Source organism: Panulirus ornatus, chromosome 1 (genome assembly GCF_036320965.1).
Source record: "Panulirus ornatus isolate Po-2019 chromosome 1, ASM3632096v1, whole genome shotgun sequence".
In the NCBI taxonomy this organism is placed as follows: Eukaryota; Metazoa; Arthropoda; class Malacostraca; order Decapoda; family Palinuridae; genus Panulirus; species Panulirus ornatus.
The window spans coordinates 72319396-72341186 of NC_092224.1; the positions used below are offsets into that span (position 1 = coordinate 72319396).

At 41.0% G+C, this 21791-nt stretch overlaps 1 protein-coding gene across 1 annotated transcript in view; it reads left to right on the plus strand.

The window, feature by feature from the left end:
• Window positions 1–21791, plus strand: part of LRP1 (LDL receptor protein 1) — a 1167923-nt gene that overhangs the window by 398316 nt on the left and 747816 nt on the right. The window contains exons 17-18 of the mRNA XM_071663699.1: window positions 4436–4581; window positions 11348–11480. Coding sequence (XP_071519800.1) covers window positions 4436–4581; window positions 11348–11480 — 279 coding nt within the window. The remainder of the gene's footprint in view (window positions 1–4435; window positions 4582–11347; window positions 11481–21791) is intronic.

Here is a 21791-nt window from a genome sequence, read left to right on the forward strand (position 1 = left end):
GGATGAGTGAGGAAAGATTGACCAAGAGGATATATGTGTCGGAGTGGAGGGAACAAGGAGAAGAGGGAGACCAAATTGGAGGTGGAAAGATGGAGTGAAAAAGATTTTGTGTGATCAGGGCCTGAACATGCAGGAGGGTGAAAGGAGGGCAAGGAATAGAGTGAATTGGAGCGATGTGGTATACCGGGGTTGACGTGCTGTCAGTGGATTGAATCAAGGCATGTGAAGCGTCTGGGGTAAACCATGGAAAGCTGTGTAGGTATGTATATTTGCGTGTGTGGACGTATGTATATACATGTGTATGGGGGGGGGTTGGGCCATTTCTTTCGTCTGTTTCCTTGCGCTACCTCGCAAACGCGGGAGACAGCGACAAAGTATAAAAAAAAAAAATATATATATATATATATATATATATATATATATATATATATATATATATATATATATATATATATGTATATATATATACATATAGTGATGGGTGATTTGAATGCAAAGGTGAGTAATGTAGCAGTTGAGGGAATAATTGGTATACATGGGGTGTTCAGTGTTGTAAATGGAAATGGTGAAGAGCTTGTAGATTTATGTGCTGAAAAAGGACTGGTGATTGGGAATACCTGGTTTAAAAAGCGAGATATACATAAGTATACGTATGTAAGTAGGAGAGATGGCCAGAGAGCGTTATTGGATTATGTGTTAATTGACAGGCGCGTGAAAGAGAGACTTTTGGATGTTAATGTGCTGAGAGGTGCAACTGGAGGGATGTCTGATCATTATCTTGTGGAGGCTAAGGTGAAGATTTGTATGGGTTTTCAGAAAAGAAGAGTGAATGTTGGGGTGAAGAGGGCGGTGAGAGTAAGAGAGCTTGGGAAGGAGACTTGTGTGAGGAAGTACCAAGAGAGACTGAGTACAGAATGGAAAAAGGTGAGAACAATGGAAGTAAGGGGAGTGGAGGAATGGGATGTATTTAGGGAATCAGTGATGGATTGCGCAAAAGATGCTTGTGGCATGAGAAGAGTGGGAGGTGGGTTGATTAGAAAGGGTAGTGAGTGGTGGGATGACGAAGTAAGATTATTAGTGAAAGAGAAGAGAGAGGCATTTGGACGATTTTTGCAGGGAAAAAATGCAATTGAGTGGGAGATGTATAAAAGAAAGAGACAGGAGGTCAAGAGAAAGGTGCAAGAGGTGAAAAAGAGGGCAAATGAGAGTTGGGGTGAAAGAGTATCATTAAATTTTAGGGAGAATAAAAAGATGTTCTGGAAGGAGGTAAATAAAGTGCGTAAGACAAGGGAGCAAATGGGAACTTCAGTGAAGGGCGCAAATGGGGATGTGATAACAAGTAGTGGTGATGTGAGAAGGAGATGGAGTGAGTATTTTGAAGGTTTGTTGAATGTGTTTGATGACAGAGTGGCAGATATAGGATGTTTTGGTCGAGGTGGCGTGCAAAGTGAGAGGGTTAGGGAAAATGATTTGGTAAACAGAAAAGAGGTAGTAAAAGCTTTGCGGAAGATGAAAGCCGGCAAGGCAGCAGGTTTGGATGGTATTGCAGTGGAATTTATTAAAAAAGGGGGTGACTGTATTGTTGACTGGTTGGTAAGGTTATTTAATGTATGTATGACTCATGGTGAGGTGCCTGAGGATTGGCGGAATGCGTGCATAGTGCCATTGTACAAAGGCAAAGGGGATAAGAGTGAGTGCTCAAATTACAGAGGTATAAGTTTGTTGAGTATTCCTGGTAAATTATATGGGAGGGTATTGATTGAGAGGGTGAAAGCATGTACAGAGCATGAGATTGGGGAAGAGCAGTGTGGTTTCAGAAGTGGTAAAGGATGTGTGGATCAGGTGTTTGCTTTGAAGAATGTATGTGAGAAATACTTAGAAAAGCAAATGGATTTGTATGTAGCATTTATGGATCTGAAGAAGGCATATGATAGAGTTGATAGAGATGCTCTGTGGAAGGTATTAAGAATATATGGTGTGGGAGGCAAGTTGTTAGAAGCAGTGAAAAGTTTTTATCGAGGATGTAAGGCATGTGTATGTGTAGGAAGAGAGGAAAGTGATTGGATCTCAGTGAATGTAGGTTTGTGGCAGGGGTGTGTGATGTCTCCATGGTTGTTTAATTTGTTTATGGATGGGGTTGTTAGGGAGGTGAATGGAAGAGTGGAAGAGTTTTGGAAAGAGGGGCAAGTATGAAGTCTGTTGTGGATGAGAGAGCTTGGGAAGTGAGTCAGTTGTTGTTCGCTGATGATACAGCGCTGGTGGCTGATTCATGTGAGAAACTGCAGAAGCTGGTGACTGAGTTTGGTAAAGTGTGTGAAAGAAGAAAGTTAAGAGTAAATGTGAATAAGAGCAAGGTTATTAGGTACAGTAGGGTTGAGGGTCAAGTCAATTGGGAGGTAAGTTTGAATCGAGAAAACTGGAGGAAGTAAAGTGTTTTAGATATCTGGGAGTGGATCTGGTAGTGGATGGAACCATGGAAGCGGAAGTGAATCATAGGGTGGGGGAGGGGGCGAAAATCCTGGGAGCCTTGAAGAGTGTGTGGAAGTCGAGAACATTATCTCGGAAAGCAAAAATGGGTATGTTTGAAGGAATAGTGGTTCCAACAATGTTGTATGGTTGTGAGGTGTGGGCTATGGATAGAGTTGTGCGCAGGAGGGTGGATGTGCTGGAAATGAGATGTTTGAGGACAATGTGTTGTGTGAGGTGGTTTGATCGAGTAAGTAACGTAAGGGTAAGAGAGATGTGTGGAAATAAAAAGAGCGTGGTTGAGAGAGCAGAAGAGGGTGTTTTTAAATGGTTTGGGCACATGGAGAGAATGAGTGATCAAAGATTGACCAAGACGTCAACGAATGTGGGCTTTGTTTTTATTTCTTAGTGCTACCTCACGCAAGCGTGGGGGAGGGGGAAGGGGGTGCTATTTCATGTGTGGTGGGGTGGCGATAGGAATGGATGAAGGCAGCAAGTATGGATATTTACATGTTTATATATGTACAGGTACACCACCAATTTTCCGGCAGCTGATGGTTCAGAACCTCCTTTAGTCCAGACAAAATTATGTGAGGGAACTTGGAATTACCGCAGCCACCAGACTAGTTTACTGGGCGGCCACAGATAGTGTTGTGTGTAGGGCACGCTTATTTACATTCTTTGCACTGCACTTGTTGTGGTGATATCGCAATCCTGTGAGATTCTTATTTTATTTTGCTTAAATTTAACCCTAGCTATGGCTTCTAAGACATGTGAGAGTATCAGTTGTGGGTTTAAACATAAACACCAGTCCATATCGATCCAAGATAAAGTAGAACTGTTGAAAAAAATGGACCGTGGTTTTCAGTGCATAAGCTGTGTGACATCTACAGTATTGACTCATCACACGTTTATGATATAAAGAAGCAAAGGGAGAAAATATTGATATTCTATGTAGACTGTGATTCCAAGAAGCAAATACCATTAGAAAAACTATGAAAGATGGTAAGAGTACTGAGCACAATCGAGTGATGATGGAATGGTTTCGACAACATTGGAGTGATGGAGTGGACTTGCCAGGTAGCATGATAATGGACCAGGCTAAGTTGTTCCATAAAGAATTTAAATTACAACATGAGCATTACTATAGTGAAGGATGGATTCAAAGATTCGAGAAGCGTCATGAAATTTCAATTAATAAAGTGTGTGAAGAAAAGTGGTCCGCAAACCACAAAGGAGCTGCCGAGTATGTGGACGAATTTGCGAAACGCGTAGCTGACGAGCACCTCAGTCCTGAGCAGGTGTATAATGTATTCCAATTATTAATATAATCTGTATTTAATATTTGTTTAATTTAAAGTGCTAGAGTCCATAGTATACTTTAGACTCATGGGAGATGTATAATTTCTTGGTTAGAGGTGTATTGATGAATTAATATGTGACCATGCTTGGTCTGGCGAAATGGTTAATTCGGCAAGGCTTTGGAACCAAGAGTGCTGGAAAATCGGTGGTGTACCTGTATATGTCTGTGTATTTATATGTATGTATATGTTGAAATGTATAGGTATGTATATGTGTGTGTGTGGGCGTTAATGTATATACATGTGTATGTGGGTGGGTTGGGCCATTCTTTCATCTGTTTCCTTGTGCTACCTCGCTAATGTGGGAGACAGCGACTAAGTACAGTAAAAAATTGATAAAAGCTTTAGTGTCGTTGATTAGTAATATGCTCAGTTTTTGTATAGTCAGACTTGAGCATCATAAAAAGGACTCTTTATATGTCATATTCTAATGATACTAGGAGTGTAAGATACTGCAGATAGTTTAATGATTAGTTTTTGAATAGTTGCTGCTTCCATTTTTGTGAGACAGCATCAGGAGTAGACAAACAACAGCGTCATTTGCACACATCCACTCTCTGGCTGTCATGTGCAATGGTCATAGGATACAGTAATGTTCATTATTACAGATACAAATGATTGTACGTCTGGAAGACTTCGCTGTGCAGACCTCTGTCTTTCTTCACCTGAAGGCCCTGTTTGTGCTTGTGCCACTGGATATGAGATTGATGTTCAACATAAAAACCGTTGCAATCCTATAACTAATTTTACACAGGTAATCCACTGACATGATATGTTTTGAAGAAAACTATCATACTTAGTATAATGAAATAATATATATTGTATTATATATGTTTTCATAATTATCTTATCCCTGAGTATAAGGTAGAAACAATTCTACCCTAGTATTCCCTGTATGTTATAGAGGGTGACTAAAAGAGGTGGGAGCTGGGGGTCAGACACCCCCTCTGTTTATCTGAATTTCCAAAAGATGGTGGAGAAGAAAGAGCCAAGGGAGGAGTGCTCATCCTCCTCAGGAGCTCAGGTGGGGGTGTTTGAATGTGCATAGTTTTAAATAGGTTGAAAGGAAGGAAGAAACAGGTATGTTTGGAGAGAGGAGTCCAACAAAGCTAAAGAGAATGGGGAAGGAATGGTTATGGACTGAACCAGGGACAAAGTCGGGTTAACGTGAAGTTGAAAGCAAAGGAAGGGATGTCATTTCTGTTAAAGGAGTTGTGGTAATGTGTGAAAAAAGTGTAAGGAAGTGCACCCCAGAGAGATGTGGGTGAAAATGAAAGTGGATGATGGGAGATGGGTGATTGTTATTGGGAGCTAAAGTTTGATGAAGAGAGGCAAGTGTTGGAGGAGCTGGGTGGTTGTGTCACAATTTTGGTATAGTGATCGGTTAAGAGTGATGGGTGATTTGAAAGCAAGAGTTATGTGACAGTGAAGGGTTTAATGATGGACGTAAGGTACCTATTATGAATTAAAATCATGAACAGCATGTGGAGTTGTTCTGAAAAAGGAGTGGTAGTTAGAAATACCTAGTTTAAAAAGTGAGCCATGCTTAAGTATATGTGGATAAGTGGGCATTATTGGATTATTTTGTAATTGTTTGACATGCTAAAGAGAGCCATTTGAATGTAAATGTGCTGAGAGGGGTAGCTGTAGTATATATAGTCACTTCATGATGAGGGCAAGGGTGAAAGTTTGCAGAGGCTTTAGGATAAGAGGAGATATATGGGTGGGAAGAGAAATAGGTAAGATTTGTGCAGTGGCAGTATCATAACCAATGAGGTTCAGAGGTGCTGCTGTTGTGAATAGGCACAAAATTGGGGAAAGTTTTTTAAGTTTCAGTATCTCATAGGGATACTCTAGTCTTCTAGGGTATCCAGGTCTCACCTGCCTTCTTGTGGGGACCTTGTTACTGCACCCTTAGGGAGGAACTGAAGGGGAGGCATTTCTCAGCTCCATCTGGGCAATCTTGCTAAATACAAACAAAACACCTGAGGTGTGCTGTAACTTTTTAGTTTTTTTGGACAATTTTGGAGCCTTGCTGCCCCTGGAAACGCTGGGGTACCGTGTCACCTGGCACTGCACGTGGCACTAGGGTCCTGTACTACCACACCTATACTGATGGTGGAATACTGCATCACCACACCTACACTGACAGTGGAATACTATACTACCACACCAACACTGACGCCTGGGAACTGTGTCACCAGACACTGCACCTGGCACTGGAGGTGCCCTCTGCCAGTGGTCTGTCAAGGTTGAGGTACAAAAGGCTAAGAAGTGGTGCTGGAGCTTACCAGTTATGCCAAGGAGTAAAAGAGATGAGTGATTGAGGTCAATGGCACTGAATGTAAATGGGATGACTGGTGACAGTAAAAGGAGGGATGTGGATGTGATGGGGATTGGGGAAACCCATATCCTTGGGCAGGCTGTCTGGAGTGAACACTGAAATGATGAATGAAAGTTATAGGAGGGCATGGAAGGAGGAATGTTATGGATGGGAATGAATGAAATTTATCAAGGAAGAAGGAAAGAAGGCTGTGTATTTCTGTCATTACTGAGATTTAAAGGAGTTATGGGATGTGTGAAAAAGAGTGTAAGGAAGTGCACCCCAGAGAGATGTGGATGAAAATAAAAGTGGAGGATGACAAATGGGTGATTGTTATTGGATTGTTATTGGGAGAATAAAGTTTGAGGAAGTGTTGAGCTGGGTGGTTGTGTCACAGTTGTGATATGAGTGATCAGTTAAGAGTGATGGGTGATTTGAGTGCTAAAATGGGTGATGTGACAGTGAAGGGTATAATGGTGGGCATGGGGTACCCATTATGATTGAAAATCATGAACAGCTTGTAGAGTTGTGTTCTGGAAAAGGAGTGATAGTTGGAAATACCTGGTTTCAAAAATGAGACACAGTTTAGTATATGTGGATAAGTGGGCATTATTGGATTATCTCTAATTGATTGACCATGAAGTGTGGTGTGGGTGAAAGAAAGGATTAGGATTATGAAGTACATTTGGGTATATGTATATATGTGCCTGCGAATATGAAGACTGAACAAGGTAAAGATGAAATGAAGCATTTCTAGAGAAATCTGAATGACTGTATAAATGGTTTTGAGAATGAGAGAAACATGGTCATAATGGGTGATGTGAATGCAAAAGTGGGGTGTGATGAAACTGGCAGGATAGTTGGTAAATGAGAAGTGTCTGGAGTGAATGGGGATGGAATATTTGTGCTGAGAAGGTTTATTCCCTGCAACCACCTTTTTTTAGCACAAGATTATCTACAGGTATACATGGATGAGGAATGATGGAAGAGAAGAGCAACAGGCTTTGATTGACTATGCGGCAATGGATGAAAGATTGAGAAAGGCTGAGCTGGGTGCTAGAGTTGTGAGAGGATTCTCTGGAGACTCTGACCATTTCATGATTCTTGTAGGGCTGAGGATCAGGGAGAAGTGTAGGTATGGTATAAGGAAGAATGGAGAGGTAGAAGTGTTGGCAAGTGAGAAGTTGAATCTGATAAGATGCAGGGAGGAGTATGAAAGGAGGGTAATTGAAAGCTTATATAGAAGTGTGGTGAATGTAGGATGCAGTCATATGTGAATAAGGTGTTTGAAATGTTTAGAGAAATACTATTAATGGTTGTAGAATTAGTAGTTGGAGGTTGTGATATATAGGAATGAAAAGGTTGCAATGCATGGTGGACGGAAGAGATTAGAAATGCTGTGGAAGAGAAGAAAAGGCATTGGATAGATTGCTCGGTAGGTATGTACCAGTGGAAGTTCAGCAAAGGAAGAGGGAAGAATGTGAAATGTGTAAGGGGAATGTAAAGAAGCTGATAGCGGCAAAGAAAGAATGTGTAGATGAAGATTTTGGGAGAAAGTTGAGTGAAAATATTTGGGAAAATAAGAAATGATACTGGAAGGAGGTGAAAAAAGGAAAGAGGTGTATGTAAGAATGGATGTGTAATGTATGAAGTAAGGAAAGGGAGTTGCTGAATCAAAAGGAGGAAGTGAAAGGAAGATGGAAAGAGCATTTTGAAGAACTGATGAATGTGGGAGAAGGGGAGACAGCATTTGTTACCTACATGGGTATGGAGTATTGAAGGAAGAGGATACAAATACAAGGGCCTATAGCAAAAAGGGTGGTAAGAAAGGCAATAATGAGGCTGAAGGTAGCAAAGGCACCTGGAATGGAAGAGGTTACAGCTGAAATGCTAAAGTATGGAGGAGAAAGTGTGATAGAGTGGATGCATCTGATGTGTAATTTAGCATGGAAACAGAAGGTTGTGTCTGGGAATTGGATGAAAACTATTATTATTCCTTTATTCAAAGGGAAAGTGCTATGGATGTATGTAGCAGTTATAGGGGAATGTCTTTTAAGCATACCAGGAAAAGTGTATGCAAGAATGTTAATTGATAGAGTGGTGGAGGTGAATGAATGCAGAATAAGTGAGGAGGAAGGGGGTTTTGTGGAAGTTAGGGGCTGGAAAAATGTTTAGCAAAGGTAAGAGGTTGAGTGGAACTTTTATGGATCTAGAGAATGTGTATGACAAGAGTTGAGTGGAATGCTCTGTGGAATGTGTTAAGGATACATGGGGTAGGGGATAACTGTTGGATGGTGTGAAAGCCTTCTGTAGAGGAGCAAATGCTTGTGTAAGAGTGGATGGAGATCTGAGCGAAAGTTTCGGTATACATGTAAGTGTGAGGCAGGGCTGTGAAGTCACCATGGCTTTTTCGATATATTTATTGATGAAGTGATAAGAGAGATGAGAGCAAAACGAGGGAAAGGGGGTGCAGAGATGGAGTATGGCAGTGAGATATAGTGGCTAGTGGCAAGCATGTTTGCAGATGATACTGTGTTGTTTGCTAAGAGTGAAGAGAAGATGTAGAAGGTTGTATGTGCATTTTATGATGTGTGTAAGCATAGGTGATCAAGTATAAATGCGAAAAAAGGTACTCTAATGGAGTTTGAAAGGAGACAGAGTGAAAGTATAGATTTTGTAAAACCATATAGAGTGAAAGAAAAATCTCTGAGTTCCCACCTAACTCTGTTCTTAATGAGAGGGAGGGCTCAGACATTAGTAATATCAGCCCTTCCCATGACCTTTCCCTCTATAATAGACCAGCCTCTTAATCTGTTAACTATTCTGATACTTTGCAGTGTTTCAAATAACCTCTCTTCTGTTGAATACCATCTGTTTAGTACCTCTCCCAGTATCTTACTTCTTTCTGAGACTTAATTATGTAATGATCTTCTCTAGCCCCTTTTTCATATTCAGCTATAGTCTTCACTCACAGTGCTGGTTCAAAGGTGGTGTCTGTACTTATTCCAACATCAACACACCTTTGGCATGCCTTGAGGACTTTGAGTCCTCAAACTTTGATGTTGTCTTGCTCAGGGTCTGTCTACTAGCTACCATTCTTTTCCTTGTTTTGATTCCTACTCTCCTAATTCTGCAAATTCTGTTTATTTTTTGACTATCTAATCCCTTGCCATGAGGCCGTGACTTTCTCTCACCTGTAAGCCTAGATCCTCTACCTAGGGGATTTCAGCTTTCATTCTCAGTGATATAGAGCAAATTTTCACCCACCCCACCCATATTCATGAATGCTGTGAATACTCTCCTAATATTCTGGATTTGATTTTCACCTTCACTCCTTCAGGCTGTAGCTAATTAATCTCACCCCCTGTTGGTTCATCTGACCATAGTCTCATGAATGTATCTATTTTGATGAATCTTCCACTCCAGCAGCCCTTTCTGCATGTAAATATTGGCACCTCACTAGAGCTGTCTTGAATAACTTCAGAAATATCATTTTTGACTTTCATTAGGTAAATGACTTGTCTTGTATGAGGTGATGCTTCTGTCTCTGCCAGACACATAGCAGAAGGTATTCTTGCAGGAATGGAAGCACTTATCCCCTCTTCCTCTAAGACAACCTCTTTTTCCAACCCATCGTTCAACTGTCAGTTTCGGTGCATTACACATGACAGCTAGAGAATGAGTGTGAGTAGATGTGCCCTTTTTTGTCTGTTTCCTGGCACTACTTCACTGACTCAGGGGGTGGCGATGCTCTTTTCTGGGGCGGGGTGGTGCTGGGAATGGATGAAGGTGAGTAAGTATGAATATGTACATGTGTATATATGTATGTATTTCTGTATATGTTGATATGTATATATATGTTTATATATGTGTATGTGCATGTATGTATATGTTTATATAAGTGGATGGGTCTTTCTTCGTGTGTTTCCTGGTGCTACATTGCTAACTCAGGAAACAGTGATCAAATATAATGAATAGATAAATTGATTTTGCAAAACCTTATAGAGTGAAAGAAAGTGTATTAAAGTATGGGGAGAGGAAGACTAGGAGAGGTTAGAGAATTTAAGTAATTAGGATATAGAATGAGAGATAGGGGAGAGAGCATTACATGATAGAAGAGTTATTTGGTCCCTTGATAGAATAATGAAGGGCAGAGGTGTGAGTATGGAAGTGAAGAAAGGATTAAGAGTTTAGACCTCACAGCCCTGACATATGCAGCTGAAACATAGGCATGGAATGAGTTACAGAGGTCAAGAATCCTGGCTGTGGAAATGAGCTATATGAGAGAAGCATGTGGTATGGCTAGATGGAATGAAGAAAAAGGTGAAGGGGTGTATGAGAGATGTGGTATGGAAGGGAATGCAAAGGGAATGAATTATGGAGTGATAGAGTGGGCAAAATGTAATACTTTGAGGTGGTTTGGAAGACCACCATGGGGAAATAGAGTGAAAGAGTCCTGAAGTGAGAGAAATGGTGGATGAATGAGAGGAATAGTGTATGCCCAGGGTGTATAAGGAAAAATGGAGACTTTTGCTGTGGTCACCCTCTTGATGAGAATTCCTGGAGAGATTGGATATCAGACATATGGACAGATTGGTAAATTGTGCCCATAATAAAGAGATGAAAATGGCGGGGAGTCCTTCATAGGAAATATATGCACAGCTTTTATGTTTAATGAGGTGCACAGGCCACTGAAACAAATCATGTCCATTCAGTACCAGAGTGCCATAATAGGCCCACATGGTAAAGGGGGAACATGAAATAGCTGCCATTTTGTAAAAAGAAATGGAAATTATTTAAAAATGAACTGTTAAATGATTTACCCTATGAGAGGATGTGGTGCTTAATGCAAATGCTATACCTGGGATATTTGATGTTCAAGTATCTCCTATATGCAACATATAAGACATTTTTAGATTTAAGAGAATTTTGATATGTTTTGAATTATTATAATTTTTTTCTTGGAGTTTGTTATTTCAATCATACTGTCTCATACAACCATATAACAATTTTATTAGAAATTAGCTGCACCTTGTAGCAGAATAATTACTGTAGGAAAAACTTAATGATATGTGAAGCATTAGCATATTGTGTGATTTGATGAATACTGAATTATTTTCAGTTCAAGAACTTATTCATGTATGATTTTTTGTATATACATTAAGTAATCTGCATTACACTGTGTGACAATTTTCAGCCAAGTTTGTGCAGTGAAGGTCAGTTTCAGTGTAGGAAGAACTTGAGATGCATTGATGAACGATATCTCTGTGATGGTGATAATGACTGCTTGGACAACAGTGATGAAGACACCTCATCTGGTGGGATTTGTGGTAAGCCATGATATTTGAAATTTTGAAATGCTTCTTTGAACATCAGAAGAACAATAGGCTGACTTATTTGTGTTCTGAACTTTCTTTTATCTGGTCATTCAAAGCCTATCTTTACAGTTACATAAAAGTCTCAAAGATTTTTTATCCCATTCATTGTGTGTGAAATATGTTTGGTCTCTGTGTAGTAAGGGTTAATTGTAGCAGGTATAGATATGGTTCATGAATTCAGAATTCCCAGGTAAGAGTTTGATGGGGAAAAATTGGTAATAGAAGGCATAATTGCCAACATTCATAATGTTGCCATAAGATATGGACAGGATTTTTCAAAATTCATGAGTCATTGTGTTTAATCATGGCAGAGAGGATGGTACAACAACAGCAGGCTTTGCCAGCCATGTCTGCCCCTGACCCCATTAATTATGCTGATATTCTTACTGGGTATGTTTCAAATCAACTAAATTAATCAACAAGTGAAGATAATATCCATTCAGTGAATATTATTCTGTTAAGGGACCCGGTGACTCTTTTACCCCTTCCTGCTCTCTCCCTTATCTCTCCCTCCATATCATCAAACTTACTCAAGATAGCTCCAAAATACTTGAATTCTGGCATACCTGTAACATAGTTTAGTACATTATCCTCTCTCACTATTTAGGGCTTTGCAAAATCTATACTATCTCTATTCCTTTGAAATGCCATTACTTTTACTCATATTTACCGTCGGTCACCTATGCTTACACACATCATGAAATAGACTTACAGTCTTCTGCAACTCCTCTTCACAACTGCCTGAGTTTGATACTTTCCCGTGTTTGCATTCATTTCTGATTAACAGTCATGATGCAAACTGGGAAACTTTAACTTCTTGGTCTTAGAGTTAGCAACAGGCCCACCCAGATTAGCAAAGCTGGTGTAATTGTCTTAATTAGATTCCCTGCCTTCATATGTGGATTTCTGCAGTTTTGGATCAGGCAGTGTTAAGGTCATAGACTTGATCCCCTTCAGTTAAACTGAGTTATAGTATTATGTTTTATTGTCACAGAAATGATGTGTTTTTCAGGAAGAATTTGGATCATGCTAGCTGTGACGACTTTTAACTATAACTATATGACTATCTTGTATTTACTCCATTTCACTTCTAGGTAATTCTTATATATCTTTACTCAGGCTCCTCATGTAGTCTTCTCATTCCTTATGTTACCTGGATACCTTTGAATGAATATTTATAATCTAAAGTCATACTGAAGTTACTTTGATTTTATAAACATTTTGACAAAGTAACTTTTCCAGACCGATTTCCCCTACCTAGTGTCTAACCACCTGTAGACCATTGGGAAAACAACAAGATTCTTTGCTCTGTTGACCTTAAGCAAAATTTTGGCAGGGGAGCATGTCAGAAGACAACATTCCACTGACTGACTTTTCTGTCCGACAGGGATGCTTCTAGATTAGGAAGATGTCATTTGGTATAAGGAACTCTGTTATTACCTTTGAACAGTAGAAGAATACTGTTTTCCAGGGTCTCTTGAAAGGTATTCTGATGATCTATATAGACTGTATCATAGTGATGTCTAATGGTATACAGTACCTGGCTGTATACCATTGTGATTGCTTTCTAGAGCTTATTAGAGACAGGACTTTAGGTTAAACTGCCCAGGTGCTGTTAATTCATGAAGGAGCTTATGTTTTAGGGTCATGTTGGCAACAAACTAAGGTAAAGGCAGTAAAAGACTTCCTAACACTTAAAACCTTGAATGACATCCAGTTATTCATGGGCCTCACAGGCTTTTATCAAGCTTTTATCTGTGATTTTGCAAAGAAGGCTAATCCTTCGACATTTAGTTAAGAATGAGGCCCAGCAGGAAGCTTTTGATTATTTTGAAGGAGGAAGTCCCTGCCATTACACTGGTTCTACTTCCCACATTTTTTTGGGACTTTTTATCTTGATGATTAATGCTTTAGGCAAAGGCCTATGAAATGGTAAAGCCAGGCCCCTTTCTCTAATGCCAGTGGAATTTTGTCAAGGCCAGACTCTAACTTCTCAGCTATGTGACTTGAGTCCATAGTCCTTAAGAGTCTGGGCTCTTAAACATTTTCGGGATTTGATGTATGGGCATCCCATCTGTGACTGGATGGACCACATGCTGGCTGTGGAACTATATAAGAATAGAAATCACAAGGGTAAACCAGTTTGGTGGTACTTGACAGTGCAGGAATATAACTCCAGTTCTGAATACCACTGCAAATGTGTTTTCATGACAAAAAGCAGAGGTAGTGCATGAATACAATAGTCCTGAAAGAGGGCAAGAAGCCGTTTCACAGCTACAATACCCATAATATGGTTCTCTGATACATTTCTTTAAAGATGAAGGCCTTCCAATAATACTGAAGAAAATACTTTCCTTGAAAGAGTGTATGGGCATGTTCTGTTGGACTGTAGGTGACTGAGCCTTGTTAGTAACTCCTATAGTATGTATATACCTAGATTATGTTACTTTATGTGAATGCCTTGGGAAGCTCCCATGATAATTTGTCATTGTTACCTGAAAATACTTGTTCACCATTCATTACCTGTCCCAAGAGCAACTACTGGTGGTCGATCCATAGCCAGGTAGTGGTGGGGGAGTGTGTAATGGTATGTGGTACAATCCCTGCGACAATTTTGTTAACACTTTATTAGTTTAATTTCCCAGTAAAAAGAGAGAAGTCCTAGAGTCTTTGGAACTCATTCCTTATTTGTTTCATGATTAAAGCAGTAATGAGAAGGCCATGAAGTGACTAGTGATTTACCAGCTCCATATGTTAATTTGCTTTTCACTTATACATTGCATATACAAGTTCCTGCTTATACAGAGTTACAGTATCCTAAGCATGCTTCTCACAATTCTGTATGTTCATGCCATGATAATTCAAAGCCTCTTTAACTACATCCTTCCATCTCTTTCTTGGTCATACTCTCATTTTTGTTTCCATCACTTTTGACATGTACATCCTCTTCATCAGTCTCTCTTCACTCATCCTTTCCATGTGTCAAAAAAATTTCAGTGCACCCTGTTTAGCTCTTACAATCTCTTTCCACTCACCACTTCTCTGGAACTCTATACCCTCTCATGTCTTTCCCAGTAACTATGAATGAGCACAATTTCATAAGTCAGGTTTTTCAGTTCTCAAAAATTTTTAGATACTTTTCCATGTCTAATATTTTCTGTCTCATAATTCCCTTTATATTTCAACATCCAGGACGCACAGACCTTTCCATAGTTTACCCCAGACATTTCACATACCCTGGTTCAATCCACTGACAGCACGTTGACCCTGATATACCTTATTGTTCCAATTCACTTTATTCCTTGCATGCCATTCACCCTCCTGTATTTTCAGGTCAATTGCTCAAAATCTTTTTCCCTCCATCCTCTCACCTCCAGTTGGTCTCCCACTTCTCTTCGTTCCCTCCACCTCTGACACATATATCCTCTTTGTCAATCTTTTCTCACTCATTCTCTCCATGTAACCAAACCATTTCAGTACACCCTCTTCTGCTCTCCCCGATCACTCAAAATCTTTTTCACTCCATCTTTCCACCTCCAATTTGGTCTCCCACTTCTCCTAATTCCCTCCACCTCTGACACATATATCCTCTTTGTCAATCTTTCCTCACTCATTCTCTCCATGTGACCAAACCATTTCAAAACACCCTCTTCTGCTCTCTCAACCACACTCTTTATATTACCACACATCTCTCTTACCCTGTTATCACTTACTCGATCAAACCACCTCACACCACATATTGTCCTCAAACATCTCATTTCCAGCACATCCACCCTCCTGCGCACAACTCTATCCATAGCCCATGCCTCGCAACCATTCAACATTGTTGGAACCACTATTCCTTCAAACATACCCATTTTTGCTTTCCGAGATAATGTTCTCGACTTCCACACATTCTTCAAGGCTCCCAGAATTTTCGCCCCCTCCTCCACCCTATGATTCACTTCCGCTTCCATGGTTCCAGCCACTGCCAAATCCACTCGCAGATATCTAAAACACTTCACTTTCTCCAGTCTTTCTCCATTCAAACCTACCTCCGAATTGACATGACCCTCAAGGCTACTGTACCTAATAACCTTGCTCTTATTCACATGTACTCTCAACTTTCTTCTTTCTCACACTTTACCAAACTCAGTCACCAGCTTCTGCAGTTTCTTACATGAATCAGCCACCAGCGCTGTATCATCAGCGAACAACAACTGACTCCCTTCCGAAGCTTTCTCATCCACAACAGAATGCATACTTGCCCCTCTTTCCAAAGCTCTTGCATTCACCTCCCTAACAACCCCATGCCTTATATTTTCTGTTTCATAATTCCCTTTATATTTTAACATCCAGGCCCGACAGACCTTTCCATGGTTTACCCCAGATATTTCACATGCCCTGGTTCAATCCATGGTGCGGGATAGGGGAGAAAGAATACTTCCCACTAAAGGGGATTGGAGCGGGGGGCTGGAAACCCCTCCTTGTATTTTAACTTTCTAAAAGGGGAAACAGAAGAAAGAGTCATGCGGGGAGTGCTCATCCTCCTCAAAGGCTCGATTGGGGTGTCTAAATGTGTGTGGATGTAACCAAGATGTGAAAAAAGGAGAGATAGGTAGTATGTTTGAGGAAAGGAACCTGGAGGTTTTGGCTCTGAGTAGAACGAAGCTCAAGGGTAAAGGCGAAGAGTGGTTTGGGAATGTCTTGAGAGTAAAGTCAGGGGTTAGTGAGAGGACAAGAGCAAGGGAAGGAGTAGCACTACTCCTGAAACAGGAGTGGTGGGAGTATGTGATAGAGTGTAAGAAAGTAAACTCTAGATTGATATGAGTAAAACTGAAAGTGGATTGAGAGAGATGGGTGATTATTGGTGCATATGCACTTGGGCATGAGAAGAAAGATCATGAGAGGCAAGTGTTTTGGGAGCAGCTGAGTGAGTGTGTTAGCAGTTTTGATGCACGAGAACGGGTTATAGTGATAGGTGATTTGAATGCAAAGGCGAGTAATGTGGCAGTTAAGGGAATAATTGGTGTACATGAGGTGTTCAATGTTGTAAATGAAAGTGGTGAAGAGCTTGTAGATTTATGTACTGAAAAAGGACTGGTGATAGGGAATACCTGGTTTAAAAAGAGAGGTACACAAAAGTATACGTATGTAAGTAGGAGAGATGGCTAGAGAGCGTTATTGGATTAAATGTTGATAGATGCGCGAAATAGAGACTTTTGGATGTTAATGTGCTGAGAGGTGCAACAGGAGGGATGTCTGATCATTATCTTGTGGAGGCGAAGGTGAAGATTTGTAGAGGTTTACAGAAAAGAGGAGAGAATGTTGGGGTGAAGAGAGTGGTGAGAGTAAGTGAGCTTGGGAGGGAGACTTGTGTGAGGAAGTACCAGGAGAGACTGAGTACAGAATGGAAAAAGGTGAGAACAAAGGATGTAAGGGGAGTGGGGGAGGAATGGGATGTATTTAGGGAAGCAGTGTTGCCTTGCGCAAAAGATGCTTGTGGCATGAAAAGCGTGGGAAGTGGACAGATTAGAAAAGGTAGTGAGTGGTGGGATGAAGAAGTAAGATTATTAGTGAAAGAGAAGAGAGAGGCATTTGGAAGATTTTTGCAGCGAAAGATGCAAATGAGTGGGAGATGTATAAAAGAAAGAGGCAGGAGGTCAAGAGAAAGGTGCAAGAGGTGAAAAAGAGGGCAAATGAGAGTTGGAGTGAGAGAGTATCACTAAATTTTAGGGAGAATAAAAGGATGTTTTGGAAGGAGGTAAATAAAGTGGGTAAGACAAGGGAACAAATGGGAACATGAGTGAAGGGGTTTAATGGGGAGGTGATAACAAGTAGTGGTGATGTGAGAAGGAGATGGAGTGAGCATTTTGAAGGTTTGTTGAACGTGTTTGATGATAGAGTGGCAGATGTAGGGTGTTTTGGTCGAGGTGGTGTGCAAAGTGAGAGGGTTAGGGAGAATGATTTGGTAAACAGAAAAAGGTTGTAAAAGCTTTGCTGAAGATGAAAGCCGGCAAGACAGCGGACTTGGATGGTATTGCAGTGGAATTTATTAAAAAAGGGGGTACCCCCCCGACTGTATTGTTGACTGGTTGGTAAGGTCATTTAATGTATGTATGACTCATTTTGAGGTGCCTGAGGATTGGGGGAATGATTGCATAGTGCCATTGTGCAAAGGCAAAGGGGATAAAAGTGAGTGCTCAGATTACAGAGGTATAAGTTTGTTGAGTATTCCTGGTAAATTTATGGGAGGGCATTGATTGAGAGGGTGAAGGCTTGTACAGAGCATCAGATTGGGGAAGAGCAGTGTGGTTTCAGAAGTGGTAGAGGATGTGTGGATCAGGTGTTTGCTTTGAAGAATGTATGTGAGAAATACTTAGAAAAGCAAATGGATTTGTATGTAGCATTTATGGATCTGGAGAAGGTATATGATAGAGTTGATGGAGATGCTCTGTGGAAGGTATTAAGAATATATGGTGTGGGAGGTAAGTTGTTAGAAGCAGTGAAAAGTTTTTATCGAGGATGTAAGGCATGTGTATATGTAGGAAGAGAGGAAAGTGATTGGTTCTCAGTGAATGTTGGTTTGCGGCAGGGGTGTGTGATGTCTCCATGGTTGTTTGATTTGGGAAGTGAGTCAGTTGTTGTTCGCTGATAATACAGCACTGGTGGCTGATTCATGTGAGAAACTGCAGAAGCTGGTGACTGAGTTTGGTAAAGTGTATGAGAGAAGAAAGTTAAGAGTAAATGTGAATAAGAGCAAGGTTATTAGGTACAGTAGGGTTCAAGGACAAGTCAATTGGGAGGTAAGTTTAAATGGAGAAAAACTGGAGGAAGTAAAGTGTTTTAGATATCTGGGAGTGGATTTGGCAGCGGATGGAACCATGGAAGCGGAAGTGAATCATAGGGTGGGGGAGGGGGCAAAAGGTCTGGGAGCACTGAAGAATGTGTGGAAGTCAAGAACATTACCTTAGAAAGCAAAAATGGGTATGTTTGAAGGAATAGTGGTTCCAACAATGTTATATGGTTGCGAGGCATTGGCTATGGATAGAGTTGTGCGGAGGAGGGTGGATGTGCTGGAAATGTGATGTTTGAGGACAATATGTGGTGTGAGGTGGTTTGATTGAGGAAGTGATAATAGGGTAAGAGAGATGTGTGGTAATATAAAGAGTGTGGTTGAGAGAGCAGAAGAGGGTGTTTTGAAATGGTTTGGTCACATGGAGAGAATGAGTGAGGAAAGATTGACCAAGAGGATATATGTGTCGGAGGTGGAGGGAACGAGGAGAAGTGGGAGACCAAATTGGAAGTGGAAAGATGGAGTGAAAAAGATTTTGAGTGATCGGGGCCTGAACATGCAGGAGGGTGAAAGGAGGGCAAAGAATAGAGTGAATTGGAGCGATGTGGTATACCGGGGTTGACGTGCTGTCAGTGGATTGAATCAAGGCATGTGTATGGGGGTGGGTTGGGCCATTTCTTTCGTCTGTTTCCTTGTGCTACCTCGCAAACGCGGGAGACAGCGACAAAGCAAAAAAAAATATATATATATATATATATATATATATTTTTTTTTTCTTCTTTTTTTCAAACTATTCGCCATTTCCCGCACCAGGAAGGTAGCATTAAGAACAGAGGACTGGGCCTCTGAGGGAACATCCTCACCTGGCCCCCTTCTCTGTTCCTTCCTTTGGAAAATTAAAAAAAAAAACAAGAGGGGAGGATTTCCAGCCCCCCGCTCCCTCCCCTTTAAGTCGCCTTCTACGACACGCAGGGAATACGTGTGAAGTGTTCTTTCTCCCCTATCCCCAGGGATAATATATATATATATATATATATATATATATATATATATATATATATATATATATATATATATATATATATATATATATATTTTTTTTTTTTTTTTTGCTTTGTCGCTGTCTCCCGCGTTTGCGAGGTAGCGCAAGGAAACAGACGAAAGAAATGGCCCAACCCACCCCCATACACATGTATATACATACGTCCACACACGCAAATATACATACCTACACAGCTTTCCATGGTTTACCCCAGACGCTTCACATGCCCTGATTCAATCCACTGACAGCACGTCAACCCCGGTATACCACATCGCTCCAACTCACTCTATTCCTTGCCCTCCTTTCACCCTCCTGCATGTTCAGGCCCCGATCACACAAAATCTTTTTCACTCCATCTTTCCACCTCCAATTTGGTCTCCCTCTTCTCCTCGTTCCCTCCACCTCCGACACATATATCCTCTTGGTCAATCTTTCCTCACTCATTCTCTCCATGTGACCAAACCATTTCAAAACACCCTCCTCTGCTCTCTCAACCACGCTCTTTTTATTTCCACACATCTCTCTTACCCTTACGTTACTCGATCAAACCACCTCACACCACACATTGTCCTCAAACATCTCATTTCCAGCACATCCATCCTCCTGCGCACAACTCTATCCATAGTCCACGCCTCGCGACCATACAACATTGTTGGAACCACTATTCCTTCAAACATACCCATTTTTGCTCTCCGAGATAATGTTCTCGACTTCCACACATTCTTCAAGGCTCCCAGAATTTTCGCCCCCTCCCCCACCCTATGATCCACTTCCGCTTCCATGGTTCCATACGCTGCCAGATCCACTCCCAGATATCTAAAACACTTCACTTCCTCCAGTTTTTCTCCATTCAAACTCACCTCCCAGTTGACTTGACCCTCAACCCTACTGTACCTAATAACCTTGCTCTTATTCACATTTACTCTTAACTTTCTTCTTTCACACACTTTACCAAACTCAGTCACCAGCTTCTGTAGTTTCTCACATGAATCAGCCACCAGTGCTGTATCATCAGCGAACAAACAACTGACTCACTTCCCAAGCTCTCTCATCCCCAACAGACTTCATACTTGCCCCTCTTTCCAAAACTCTTGCATTCACCTTCCTAACAACCCCATCCATAAACAAATTAAACAACCATGGAGACATCACACACCCCTGCCGCAAACCTACATTCACTGAGAACCAATTACTTTCCTCTCTTCCTACACGTACACATGCCTTACATCCTCGATAAAAACTTTTCACTGCTTCTAACAACTTGCCTCCCACACCATATATTCTTAATACCTTCCACAGAGCATCTCTATCAACTCTATCATATGCCTTCTCCAGATCCATAAATGCTACATACAAATCCATTTGCTTTTCTAAGTATTTCTCACATACATTCTTCAAAGCAAACACCTGATCCACACATCCTTTACCACTTCTGAAACCACACTGCTCTTCCCCAATCTTATGCTCTGTACATGCCTTCACCCTCTCAATCAATACCCTCCCATATAATTTGCCAGGAATACTCAACAAACTTATACCTCTGTAATTTGAGCACTCACTCTTATCCCCTTTGCCTTTGTACAATGGCACTATGCACGCATTCCGCCAATCCTCAGGCACCTCACCGTGAGTCATACATACATTAAATAACCTTACCAACCAGTCAACAATACAGTCACCCCCTTTTTTAATAAATTCCACTGCAATACCATCCAAACCTGCTGCCTTGCCTGCTTTCATCTTCCGCAAAGCTTTTACTACCTCTTCTCTGTTTACCAAATCATTCTCCCTAACCCTCGCACTTTGCACACCACCTCGACCAAAACACCCTATATCTGCCACTCTATCATCAAACACATTCAACAAACCTTCAAAATACTCACTCCATCTCCTTCTCACATCACCACTACTTGTTATCACCTCCCCATTTGCGCCCTTCACTGAAGTTCCCATTTGCTCCCTTGTCTTACGCACTTTGTTTACCTCCTTCCAGATCATCTTTTTATTCTCCCTAAAATTTAATGATACTCTCTCACCCCAACTCTCATTTGCCCTTTTTTTCACCTCTTGCACCTTTCTCTTGACCTCCTGTCTCTTTCTTTTATACGTCTCCCACTCAATTGCATTTTTTCCCTGCAAAAATCGTCCAAAAGCCTCTCTCTTCTCTTTCACTAATACTCTTACTTCTTCATCCCACCACTCACTACCCTTTCTAATCAACCCACCTCCCACTCTTCTCATACCACAAGCATCTTTTGCGCAATCCATCACTGATTCCCTAAATACATCCCATTCCTCCCCCACTCCCCTTACTTCCATTGTTCTCACCTTTTTCCATTCTGTACTCAGTCTCTCCTGGTACTTCCTCACACAAGTCTCCTTCCCAAGTTCACTTACTCTCACCACCCTCTTCACCCCAACATTCACTCTTCTTTATATATATATA